The 12618-nt window shown below is 43.0% G+C and overlaps 1 protein-coding gene across 1 annotated transcript in view; it reads right to left on the bottom strand.

Moving 5' to 3' along the window:
• Window positions 1–12618, bottom strand: part of TDP1 (tyrosyl-DNA phosphodiesterase 1) — a 202058-nt gene that overhangs the window by 15839 nt on the left and 173601 nt on the right. The window contains exon 15 of the mRNA XM_068254565.1: window positions 6661–6775. Coding sequence (XP_068110666.1) covers window positions 6661–6775 — 115 coding nt within the window. The remainder of the gene's footprint in view (window positions 1–6660; window positions 6776–12618) is intronic.

Below are 12618 nucleotides of genomic sequence, written 5' to 3'. Positions count from 1 at the left end.
TGATTCCCCCCTTTTCTGCCCACCAACAAAGCTCTCTGTTGCTGCAGGGATGTTTGTTTATTTATGTTTTTTGTTTTTTTAATTTTTACAATTTTTTTAAATTTATTTTATATTAACCTCGCTAGCCTATGACAGCCTCTGTGCCTCTAGAGAGGACAGCCGTGCAACACGGCTGTCCCCAGTACAGCGCTACCTTAGATCACAGCTGTACAGTGTGAATAGACATCGGTTGCGTGGTTTAACAGTCTCCTAATATAAACAAAGGAAAAGACTGTACACAAACTGCACCACCAATACAATATTCAGAAAAATACTACATTTATTGAACATCAAAAGACCATAAAAACACTTAAGAAGAGGTCCTATAAACCACTGGATCAAAACCCATTATAAAGACACATGAGCATGCCATAATAAACAATGCTTCACCTCAATATAATAAATACTGCCTGAGAAAATAATACGCTTTAACCTGAGGTTCAGACAAGAACCCCAAGTAAAGAATGGAGACCCGGGTCATGCACTAAAAACAGGTGCTGAATAAAGTGCAAATTCTGGGGTGATAAATGAGAAGAAAACTGTGACCTAAAGTGCAATAGGGCCTATATGCTCATGGCCATGCTATCAAAAATGAATGGTGCAAATAATCAAATGATGATGAACAGGCATACAGCTGGATAACATGTGACTACCAAGTGATATGGCATACTATACCGACCAGGGACTCCACAGAGTGAGTGATGAAGGTTTCAGGCTGAGGGAGGCATGAAGAGGCTGCCTATACTAGGGGCACCTGGCTGCTTATACTGGGGGCAACTATACTTGACCTACCTATACTGGGGCACCTATACCTGGCTACCTACCTATACTGAGGGTGTTTTGTTGGGGTCGCACCATGGCTATAACACATGGTGTAAATTCTCGGGTGCTGTGCAATCATTCCAAATGGGGGGCGCATCCTCACAAGCTTGCCTTTAGGCAGCAAATAGTCTAGAACCAGCCCTGACTATATGTGCAGAGAAAAACGGTACCATTTTGGTAACAGTGGTGGAGGATGAGGCTGACCTAAACCTGCGGCAGTAATCCTGATACCCAGCGGGCCGCTCTAACACAACCAAATCTATGTGGTCACTCTGAAAAACGAATTAGGAATAGAAACACTCGAATGTATAAATGAATCCATGGAATAATACACTCTTTAAAAAGCTGAGAGTGCTTATAGCCAGCAAAAGCAACACATATCACTTACTTTAATTAGCAAGAAGATTTTCATGCAGCATTGCTTGCCAAGCAGGCGTTTTGTCGTTAGCTACTTCTTCAGGCTACATAAATGTATAAAAGCAAATGCTACTCTAAGAAATAAAAAGATCATCTGGTAATAACCATTATTTAATTTTTTATTCTCTGTATAAGGCACTTCATGGCAAAATTATCTAATCAACATCTTTCAATTACAACCCTAAATAGGTGTCTTCAAATACCGATTTTGGCCTTAAAATGTTTTACGAGGAGTATGAAAAACTGATTATGGTTAATTCTAAATGATGCTCGTGTTACTGTAATATTTGTTTGTACTGTAGAGACTAATGTACCCTGAGGAAGCGGGAAAACCCTCCGAAACGCAGCGCTGCCCAATATTGATGAATAAAATTCCTCTTGAAATTAAAGCGGATCCAAACCAATCATTTTTTTAATTCAAAATATTTAGTTTCACCACTCTGACACATACAAAGATAAATAAACACTCCTTCAAGCCTATGAGCATTTCAGTGCATGCTTTTCACCCTTCTCTTTTCAGAACTACGGTTATACAGATGGCAGCCATTACTTCTGATCTTAGTAGGCGGTTTTAGATCATGGGTGTGTTTGTCATCAGCTACCCTCCCTCACAGGGGCGTCGTCTATGTGAAATCTCACACAAGCTGAGAGCACCTCCCCTGTGACATCATCAGTAGCAGCCTGTGTTTTGTTTTTGTTTTTTATCTCCTCCACCAGTCTGCCGGATTCTGTCCCGGCAATATGAAAGGAAGGAAGGGAGGGGTTCTTCCAAGAAATTTCAAATATTTTATATTTGTCATCATGCAGCTGAAAAAAGCTGCTATTTATTATAATAATTTAGAAAATAGATTTTATTTCTGAAATCTTGTATTTTAATTTGGGTCCACTTTAAGCACGTGAAACGCATTATGCCTGTGAGTTGGTAAGTGCTTCCAGCCGTTAAACTCTCAATTATTTTATACACTGGAGAGCCTCTATTCCTGGAGTGTTTTTCTAGCCTTCTAAAGATAGTGATCACCCTCATTAACAAGGAATTATTTGCTGCATCATTGATGTTGTTTATATTGATCTTTAGATCTGACATCATAATGATGCCTTTTAGTGAGGAGGTTTGGCGGTTCTGGTTATTAACCTTTTCCAATCCATTTTTACGCTCACCCACATCCCCCTCACACTAAATTTCCTTCGTGTTGTCAGCATAATCATGGGGTGCAGCATGGTGCTGGAGGGGGATCAAACTGATTCATATAGGGTGATGCCATGACCGACTAGACTTGGCAACAGCACCCCAAGTGATGAGCCTAAATGAACCCACGTAAGGTTGAAATTGGTGATGGAGGATGGGGCAGACAGCGATCAAAGTTACTTATGATCAGACTTACTAAGGCACTTTGATCTAAAGGGACTGATGCTGTGCCAGATTTTATCTGGCAACAGCGCCACCTAGTGGCAGCCATTTGTCATTTTTTTTATATGGGATTGGAAAAGGTCAAAGGCTTTAGTTGCTTCTGTGCTGAAAGGGCAATTGAAACAAGAGGGATATAGAGGCTGACATATTTATTTCCTTTTTAGCAATGCACATCGCCTGGCTGTTCTGCTGATCCTCTGCCTCTAATACTTTTAGCCATAGACCCTGAACAAGCATGCAGCAGATCAGGTGTTTCTGACATTAAGCCCCATCTACACCATACAATTTTTTTGTCCGATTCGATTCAATTCAATTCATTGATTCGATTTGATACAATCTGACATATCCGATCGGGATGCGATTCAATTCAATTTGCCATTGTTTTGCAATGGCAAATTGAATCGAATCGAATCCCGATCGGACATGTCGGATTGAATCGAATCGAATAAATAAATCGAACAAAAAATTGTATGGTGTAGATGAGGCTTTATTGTCAGATCTGACAAGATTAGCTGAATGCTTGTTTCTGGTGTGTGATTCAGACACTTCAGCAGCCAACCAGACCAGCAGGACTGCCAGGCAACTGGTATTGTTTAAAAGGAAATAAATATGGCAGCCTCCATATTCTTCTGACTTCAGTTCCCCTTTAACCACCTTTGATTCCGGACTTAAAGTGGAACTGAAGGGAGAGGTATATGGAGGCTGCCATGTTTATTTCCTTTTAAGCAATACCAGTTGCCTGGCAGCCCTGCTGATCCTCTGCTTCTAATACTATTAGCCATAGCCCCTGAACAAGCATGCAGCAGATCAGGTGTTTCAGACTTTAAAGTCAGATCTGACAAGACTAGTTGCATGCTTGTTTCTGGTGTTATTCAGATACTACTGCAGATAAATAGACCAGCAGGGCTGCCAGGCAACTAGTATTGATTAAAAGGAAATAAATATGGCAGCCTCCGTATACCTCTTACTTCAGTTCCCCTTTAAGTCTTGCGTCCATATTAGCTACACTACAGCTTCCTGGACGTGAGGCTTACATCCAGCACTAAAAGCCGCTGCCGCGATCGTGTGCACGCATGTGCGCCCCTGTCGTTCATGCACATGCATGTGCACCCCCATGCATGCATGATCCCAATGGGAATGATTGCTGCAATGCATCTATACAGCACTGATGGCCCCAAATTGTGCGCCCTAACGACCGCATGCAATCGCTACAGACACACAGGCTGGGGATAATGGCACGCTACATGCACAGCTAGTGATGGAACATAGCATGTATGGTATCGTTTTTACCAGAACGAGCCAAATAATGTATTTTGAGATGTTTTAAAACTGTGGCCCTTGTCATGTAAAAATTTGGAAGAGAGGTGGCCGGGGTGCGCGGGCCGCCCGTTAGCCCGGAGATCAATGAATGGGAAAGCAGTTCCCATTCCTTGATCTAAGTCCCTTAGAACGATCGCAGGCTTCTATGGAGAAGCTGCGATTATTCTGTTACACATCCCCTCTTCACTTCCTGTAAGTACGCTTACAGGAAGCCCCCCCCCCCTGTGGCTGTGGCCATATTGTGGCCAAATAGTAAAACTACATACATTTTTATTTTTTAATGAAGAGAAATTTTTACATTTAAAATTAACTGATTACCTCCCACACACCCAAAAACACTCAAATAAAATTTTTAATTAGAAAAAAATTACAATAAGAAAAACAAATAGTTACCTAAGGGGTCTGAACTTTTTTAATATGCATGTCAAGAGGTTATACTACTAATATGTTTTAAATTATAAGCTTGTAAATAGTGAACGCAAAACTGAAAAAATGCACCTTTATTTCCAAATAAAATATTGGCACCATACAATGTGATAGGGACATAATTTAAAGGTTGCAATAACCGGGACAAACGGGCAAATAAAATATGTGGGTTTTAATTATGGCAGCATTTTATTATTTTGAAGCTATAATGGCTGAAAACTGACAAATAATGAATTTTATTAATTTTCTCTTAATATTCCCGTTAAAATGCATTTAGAATAAAATATTTCTTAACAAAATGTACCAGCCAAAGAAAGCCTGATTGGTGGCGGAAAAAACAAGATATAGATTATTTCATTGTGATAATAATTGATAAAGTTATTGGTGAATGAATGGGAGGTGAAAATTGCTCGGATGCATAAGGTGAAAAAACACTAAAGGTTAAAGTGGTTAATATATACACTTAAAGGGACTCCGAGCAGTTAATAAATACAAAATCGGAACTTACCTGGGGCTTTCTCTACCCCATCGTAGGTCGAGAGGTCCCTCGGCGTCCCTCTGGCTCCTCTCCCAGGGCCTGGCCAGAAATGGCTCCCGGCGACACTGGGCCCGAGTGTTGGGCTCCCTCTTCCAAAAAGATGACGTCAGTCATCAAAACGCCGGCCGCCTTGCGTCATCACGGCGGCCGGCGTGACAGTACTGCGCATGCGCGATTAAATGGTTAAAGTGAGCTTGTATATACTACAGGACCTGCAACATAAAATATAGGATTTCACAGACACTCCCTAGCTCCTTCCATTGCTGTCCCCATGTGTGTGAAATCTTTACATTCTCAAGCCTACTCCTGCCCCCAGCAGGCGGGGCTGTGTAACAGGAAGTGGGAGTTGACCTATCCCACACTCGCTTCATTGCCCTTCCCCCGACATCATTGCTTGCACCCTTCCTTACATGTCTGGCACTGCTGCACTTTATAATTGGGCTCTATTGTGTCATTCAATTACATAATTAGTTCATGTAACATGATTTAGGTCAGGCATGGGCAAACTCGGCCCTCCAGCTGTTACGGAACTACAAGTCCCACAATGCATTTGCCTTTATGAGTCATGACTGTGGCTGTCAGACTCCTGCAATGCATTGTGGGACTTGTAGTTCCGTAACAGCTGGAGGGCCAAGTTTGCCCATGCCTGATTTAGGTGCTCAACCAAGTCCTTTTAGACCACCTTATCCCTTATGCTTACTTAGAAGTGTAACAATAGACCCTACAAGGGATGCAGCCGCAGCGGCGCCCAGAAGCACGGGGCTTCATCGGGGGAGAATTTTTTTTCCCTGTCCTGAGAGACTAAAAACTAAGGGCACGGAGAGAAAAGCTTTCTGCACAATTGTTCTAATGACTGCATCTGCTCAGCCACTGAACGAATCAAACAAAGGTTTGTGGACAAAGATTTGTAGACAGTCCCTATTCAGTGTGTAGCAGGGTCTTGTGTACAGCACTCTGCCTCCAGCCTCTCCACCCCCTTCCCAAGTGCTGTGTACTGTAGTGATGCTGGAGAAGTCTGCAGAGCCAGTTCTGCTCCATCAGAGATGGACAGAGTGAGTGTAATAAGCTGAGGCTGAGAGCAGACTCGTCTGTCCTTTTTCAGTATGTGCTTTCAGCACACCATGTGTGTCTGTATGTGGGAAAACATGCACGTTTTATCCCAGAAGCTAATGTAACTGATAGAGAAAATGCCTGCAGTGTTTTACTGCTGCCTGTTTTATCTGCATGGGGAAAACACATTCAAGTGTGCACTAGCCAATTGAATAACACTGGTTCTCAGTTTACCTGTGCAGAAACCGGGGGGGGGGGGTCCAGTGATTTCTAGTTACGCCCCTGTGCTTACCATGTACTGAATATTCTGTATTCATATTTATTACTACAGGCACTTTGAGATTTGTTGTTCCTAATATTTATTAATGGCAGTATATATTTCTTTGAGGAATAAGAGGGTTGCATACTCTTTGTATTCTACAATAATTGTATATTTATTTCACCTATTTTTAATAGCGTTTATTATTATAGTTGGAGGACTCATAGCATTTCTACAGCCAACGAAATATATAAATATTTTTTTAATATTTTTATTTTCTTGTGTATCCAGCAAAGTTGGAAATAGAACCTGACAGATCCCCCCCCCCCCCCCATCCCAAAACCATCTGAGACTAAGAGACAAGTGAGATGAGCGACTTACCTTTTCCAGCGTAATGCTCAGGAGGTAGGTCGTAAGGCACTGGGAATGCTCCCATGGAGTCTTTGTTACCAGCATAGATATTCATCTTCACACGGAATGTTCCAGCATCGATGTCCTGTGCAGATAAGACGGAACAGAGTTCAGAGGCTTCACTCACGGACACAGCGACCGAGGCAGAGATAGCAGGAAGCGGAGACAAGCCACATACAGTTCATCACAAATCAGCACAGCCTGTCACAACACAAAGTATAAACTGCACACAGGAAAGGGGAGCTCTGCTCAGACTGCTTGGGGACCAGGATTATAAAGGACATCCGAGGCGAAAATACACTAATGAAATAAACGATTGTATCTATCTTCCAACTTCTAAAAATGACTTAAGATATTCCACAGTTTTATTTTATGTTTAAATCTACTTTTTAAAGTTTTAACTGTGTTATTGTTTTTGCTCAATGACACATTCATTGAAGTATGCCAGAGCTAAAAGCTATGAACTATTGACCTTTTTTTAATCTCTTTTTTTATCTCTTTTCTTGAGTAATGCTCTCAGAAGCTATTTTCTGCTAGGAAAATCTTTTATAGTTGGAATTTCTTATCAGTGAGGGTCACACTGTAGTCACTTCCTGTCTGAGTCATGACTGAGTCAGCCACTTACATACCTGATATTTAACTCTCTCAGGCAGAGAAAGAAAAAAAGGAACACAGCCTAGTTATTTGTGTGCTTGGCACTGTACATACACATGTCTATCTCATCATGTCACATGTCACCTCGGGTATCCTTTAACCTCCTTGCCGGTTATCCCGAGCAAAGCTCGGGCTATGCCCCCGCGCAGGATTCCTCAGGCCCTGGGGGGCCGATTTGCATAAATGTCTTTTTCTTTTTCCGATTTGCATACATTTCTTTTTCTTGTTCCGCTCCCCGCCAATCCGCCGCGAAGAAGCCCCCCCCCCGCAGACCCCTTGTGCAGCCTGGCCAATCAGCGCCAGGCTGCGCTATGGGGTGGATCTGGACTCCCTCTGACATCATGACGTCAGTCCGATCGTCGCCATGGCGACAGGGGAAGCCCATACAGGAAATTCCGTTCAGAACGGTATTTCCTGTTGGGTATTTATGCCGGCGGGGATCGGAGGGGTGGGCGGGATAGCGAAGGGAGGGGGGAAGCATGTAGCTAGCACTGGGCTAGCAACATGCTAAAAAAAAATAGCAAAAAAAAGAAAAACCTTCCGTGGCCGTGCGCCACATATAATCAGAACGGCAGGGAGGTTAAAGGGAAAGCAGGTGCTGAGAGGGCTGGTATATTTACATACAAACAATCATAAAAGCGGACCTAAACTCATAACTTCCTCTTTGCTCTAAAGGAGAAGAAAAACAGCATAATAACCTTTAAAGAAAAACATTTATTCGTTATAACTTATTGTAATCCTAAAAAAAAACCTGCAGTGTTAACTTCCCAGACATACCTGGTAGCACAGAAAATATCCTTCAGTGTTTACTTTTTATCACCGAACCTAGGCACACCTCACAGCCCTGATTAACACTTGCTGATAACGGCTAATTGGACAGGCTGATCTCCCTAAACACACACAAACAGTTTCCACTAGAGATTAGGATGCAAGGCGATCGCCGCATTGCCTCGCATCCCTTCGCAGATACTTCTGGTTGTATTCCGCAGCATGCTATCCATAATTTCCCCCACGTCGCATCACGTAGGTAAATTCGCGTCAATGGAAACTACTCCATTGACGTGTATTGGGTGCAGTTTCCTTGTGTTGCGATGCGGAGCGGTTTCCGCATTGCAAGGTGTCTAGAGGTGCGTACACACGCCCCTGATTTCTTCAAACAACAGGTCGTCGGGGCGGCCGTTCTGACGACAGTTTGCCTGTGTGTACAGTCTGTCGGCAGGCTGATAAGGCTGGTTTTGACCGATCCGCGGAGGTGAAAATGAACTGATTAGATAAAGAATTATATTTGTCCTCTTATGACCTTTTTAACCTCTTTCCGACCGCGTCACGCCGATGGGAGTGGCCGCGGCGGCAGCCCCAGGACCGCCTAACGCCGATTGGCGTAAAGTCCTAGGGCCAGCTAATGCAGGAGATCGCGCGCATCTCCTGCTTGGGGGCGGAGCTCCGCCCCGCCTTCAGTCTCCGAGCGGCTATTGCCGCTCGGGAGACTGTTAGACGGCGTGATCGCCGTCTATTTACACTGTGCAGCGCTGCGATCAGCAGCAGTGCTGCACTGGGGACAGCTGTGTGACACGGCTGTCCCCATGGGGGACAAGAGAGCGATCGGCTGTCATAGGCAGAAGCCGATCGCCATAATTGGCTGGCTGTGGGGAGGGAGGGAAGGAAGGGGTTTAAAGAAACAGTTTTTGTTTTTTTAAAAAACACAAACAATAATATTTATTATAAAAAAATAAACATGGGAGGAGCGATCAGACCCCACCAACAGAAAGCTCTGTTGGTGGGGAGAAAAGGGGGGGGGGGATCACTTGTGTGCTGTATTGTGCGGCCCTGCAGCTTGGCCTTAAAGCTGCAGTGGCCAATTTTACTAAAAATGGCCTTGTCACTAGGGGGGGTTTAGCCTTGCAGTCCTCAAGAGGTTAACCGGTTCAGCGCCGCGGTCCGAAAATCTCATGCATCCGAGCAACGTTCACCTCCCATTCATTCGCCTATAACTTTATTGCTACTTATCACAATGAATTGATCTAGATCTTGTTTTTTCCGCCACTAATTAGGCTTTCTTTGGGTGCTACATTTTGCTAAGAATTATTTTTTTCTAAATCCATTTTAACAGGAAGATTAAGAAAGAAATGAAAAAAATTCATTATTTCTCAGTTTTAGGCCATTATAGTTTGAAATTAATATACGCTACCGTAATTAAAACTCATGTATTTTATATGCCCATCTGTCCCGGTTATTACACCGTTTAAACGATGTCCCTATCACAATTTATGGTGCCGATATTTCATTTAGAAATAAAGGTGCATTTTTTCAATTTGCGTCCATCACTATTTATAAGCTTATAATTTTAAATAATATAATAACATACTCTCTTGACGTGCATATTTAAAAAGTTCAGACCCTTGGGTAACTATTTATGTTGTTTTTGTTTTTTTTTATTGTATTTTTTTTTATTTTTTTTTTAATAAAAAATGTATGTGGGTAATTTTTGGTGTGGGAGGGAAACTGTTTGTTTTACATGTAAAATAATAGTTTTCTTTAATTAAAAATGTATGTGGGTGCAGTTTACTATTTGGCCACAAGATGGCCACAGTGAAAAAATTCCTAGATGCGAACGATTTCGCATAGAGGAACTAAAGATCAGAGGAGTTGTTTCCTGGGGGCAGAAATACCGCGCTCTCTGGAGAGAAAGCGTCGGTATTTCTGCGGGGAGGTTAGATCGGTGAATGGGAATTATATTCCCATTCACTGATCGGAGGGCTAGCGGGGGGCGGCGGGTACGCGCGCGGGCGCGCGCCCGATCGCGCGCACCACGCAGGGGAAGATGCAGTGCCTATCTGGACGAGAAAGCTCGTCCAGATAGGCCGAACTGGTTAAAGAGGAACTCCAGTGAAAATAATTTAAAAAAAGTGCTTCATTTTTACAATAATTCTGTATAAATGATTTAGTCAGTGTTTGCTATTGTAAAATCTTTTAAATCCCTAATTTACATTCTGACATTTATTACATGGTGACATTTTTACTGTTGGCAGGTGATGTAGCTGCTGCATGCTTTTTTGGCAGTTGGAAACAGCTGTAAACAGCTATTTCCCACAATGCAACAAGGTTCACAGACAGGAAACTGCGAGGAGTACCACAGTCCTCAAAATTTTTTGTGGGAGGGGTTTCACCACAATATCAGGCATTCAGCACCCCCTGATGGTCTGTTTGTGAACAGGAATAGATTTCTCATGTAAAAGGGGGTATCAGCTACTGATTGGGATAAAGTTCAATTCTTGGTCGGAGTTTCTCTTTAAGTATCCCATGGAATTCTTTTATATTGATACATTTACAAAGTAGGTTGAATGTTTTCATGTCTCTAATCTAGTGGCAGCCTATTAAAGATGCGTACACACGTCTGATTTAAGCTTGATTGTCGTTCAAACCGGACGTTTGAACGACTTGTCATTCAAACAAAAAGTCGTTCAGACTCCTTGTACACACAGACGACTAAACGTTTGAAATGCTAATTACAGCTAATATAAATGTCGTTTGACTAGTCAATGGACTATATAGAACAACGGACCAGATCAAAAGACCGATCAAACGACTTGTTGTTTGAATATCCATTAGTGTCAAAGTAATAGACTTTCAAACAAGCATTTGTACACATGTACAGACCGAACTGTCGTTTGAATGACATTTAGTCCATGGATCCGCCAAGCGGATCAGTCAAAACTGCTGCTATCAGTCCAACGATCGAACGTACACACGTCCAACTTTCCTTCAAACGACATATCAGACGTGTGTACGTACCTTAGGTGTCCTAGAGTTAAAGCGGACCTGAACTCAAAACCTCCTCTCTGCTCTAAAAGATACGCAACATCATAATAACCTTAAAAGAAAAACATTACTTTGTTACAGCTGATACAAATTGTGCAATAAATCTGCAGTCTGTCTACTTTCTGCTTTTATGAAAGCAGCCATATTGTTAACATCCTGTGTTTAACAATTAACTCGCTGCCGTGGCAGTCAGCTGACACAGCTGAGGGATCAAATTACAACTTGTGCTTAGTCACAGATTAGGGGGGATTAGACAAGCTAAACTTTCTAAATACATACAGGGTGCATTTCTATATTTTTTTTCAGCCCTGTGCAAAAGTTCAGGCCCATTTTAAAATATATGAACTATTGACATTTTTCTATTTTTCCCCTGACCTCAGAAGTTGTATTCTGCCAGGAAAGCTTTTATGGCTGTAAATTGCTTATCAGTGATATTTGCTATATTCCTGACAGGGTACCAAGACAAAAGCTGTCACTTCTATGCCTAGAAATGAACTCTTTCAGGCAACAAAATAAAACAACTAAAACAGCCTGGTTATCAATTTGTTTTGTACTGTACATACACATGTTTATCCCATCATGTTATATATCGACTCAGGTACACCTTAGGCCCGGTTCACATTAGCGTTCCAGGTCCGGCTTCCCCGGACCCCGAACGCTCCGTACACAGCGGATGCGGAATGGATACATTGTTAATCAATGTATCCATTCACACTCGTGCGCCGTCCGGATCCGATCCGGGAACGCAGCTCCGGGACGATCCGGCTTTTTTTCCAACATGCGCTATTTTTTAGTCCGTCCCGGGGCGGATCCTGACCCTTCGCATGCGGCCATGCTGTGCAATGAGAAACGGATGTTTCTCATCACACTGGCAATAGGACCTGATACTTCCAGCACCGGTCCTATGCCACTTGGGGGGCCCGGAGTACACGCCGGTATCCCGCATGCTTGCGGTGCCTTTCCGGCACTGCAATGTATCTAGTTCCGGCTACTTTATTGAAGCCGGAACTGATACATGCATCCGGCGCAACTTGTGGCCACCGCAGAGACCCGTACGGTCTCTTTGCGGGACCCGGACCCCCGGACACTTGCGGACTCGAACCGCAAGTGTGAATGGGGCCTTAAAGAGACTCTGTAACAAATTTTTCAGCCTTAGTTCTTCTATCCTATAAGTTCCTATGCCTGTTCTAATCTGCTCTGGCTTACTGCAGTCTTTCCTAACTGCACTGTCTCTGTAATAAATCAATGTATCTTTCCTCTGTCCTGTTTGTCGGGCTAAAGCTTGATTGTGTGGAATGTGCAGGGCTGCTTGTGAGTGGTAGAAGCGATACACACCCTCTGCAGGCCCCCTGCACACTCTGAATGACTCACACATTATGCTTAGCTGAGCCTATTAGAAGCTGGTTAGTTTGTTTGTAAACACTGCCTAAAACTGTTAATTACAAGCCAGGATTG

The sequence above is a fragment of the Hyperolius riggenbachi genome, chromosome 9 (assembly GCF_040937935.1).
Source record: "Hyperolius riggenbachi isolate aHypRig1 chromosome 9, aHypRig1.pri, whole genome shotgun sequence".
Taxonomy (NCBI): domain Eukaryota; kingdom Metazoa; phylum Chordata; class Amphibia; order Anura; family Hyperoliidae; genus Hyperolius; species Hyperolius riggenbachi.
This window is presented reverse-complemented; position numbering and strand designations above follow the sequence as displayed.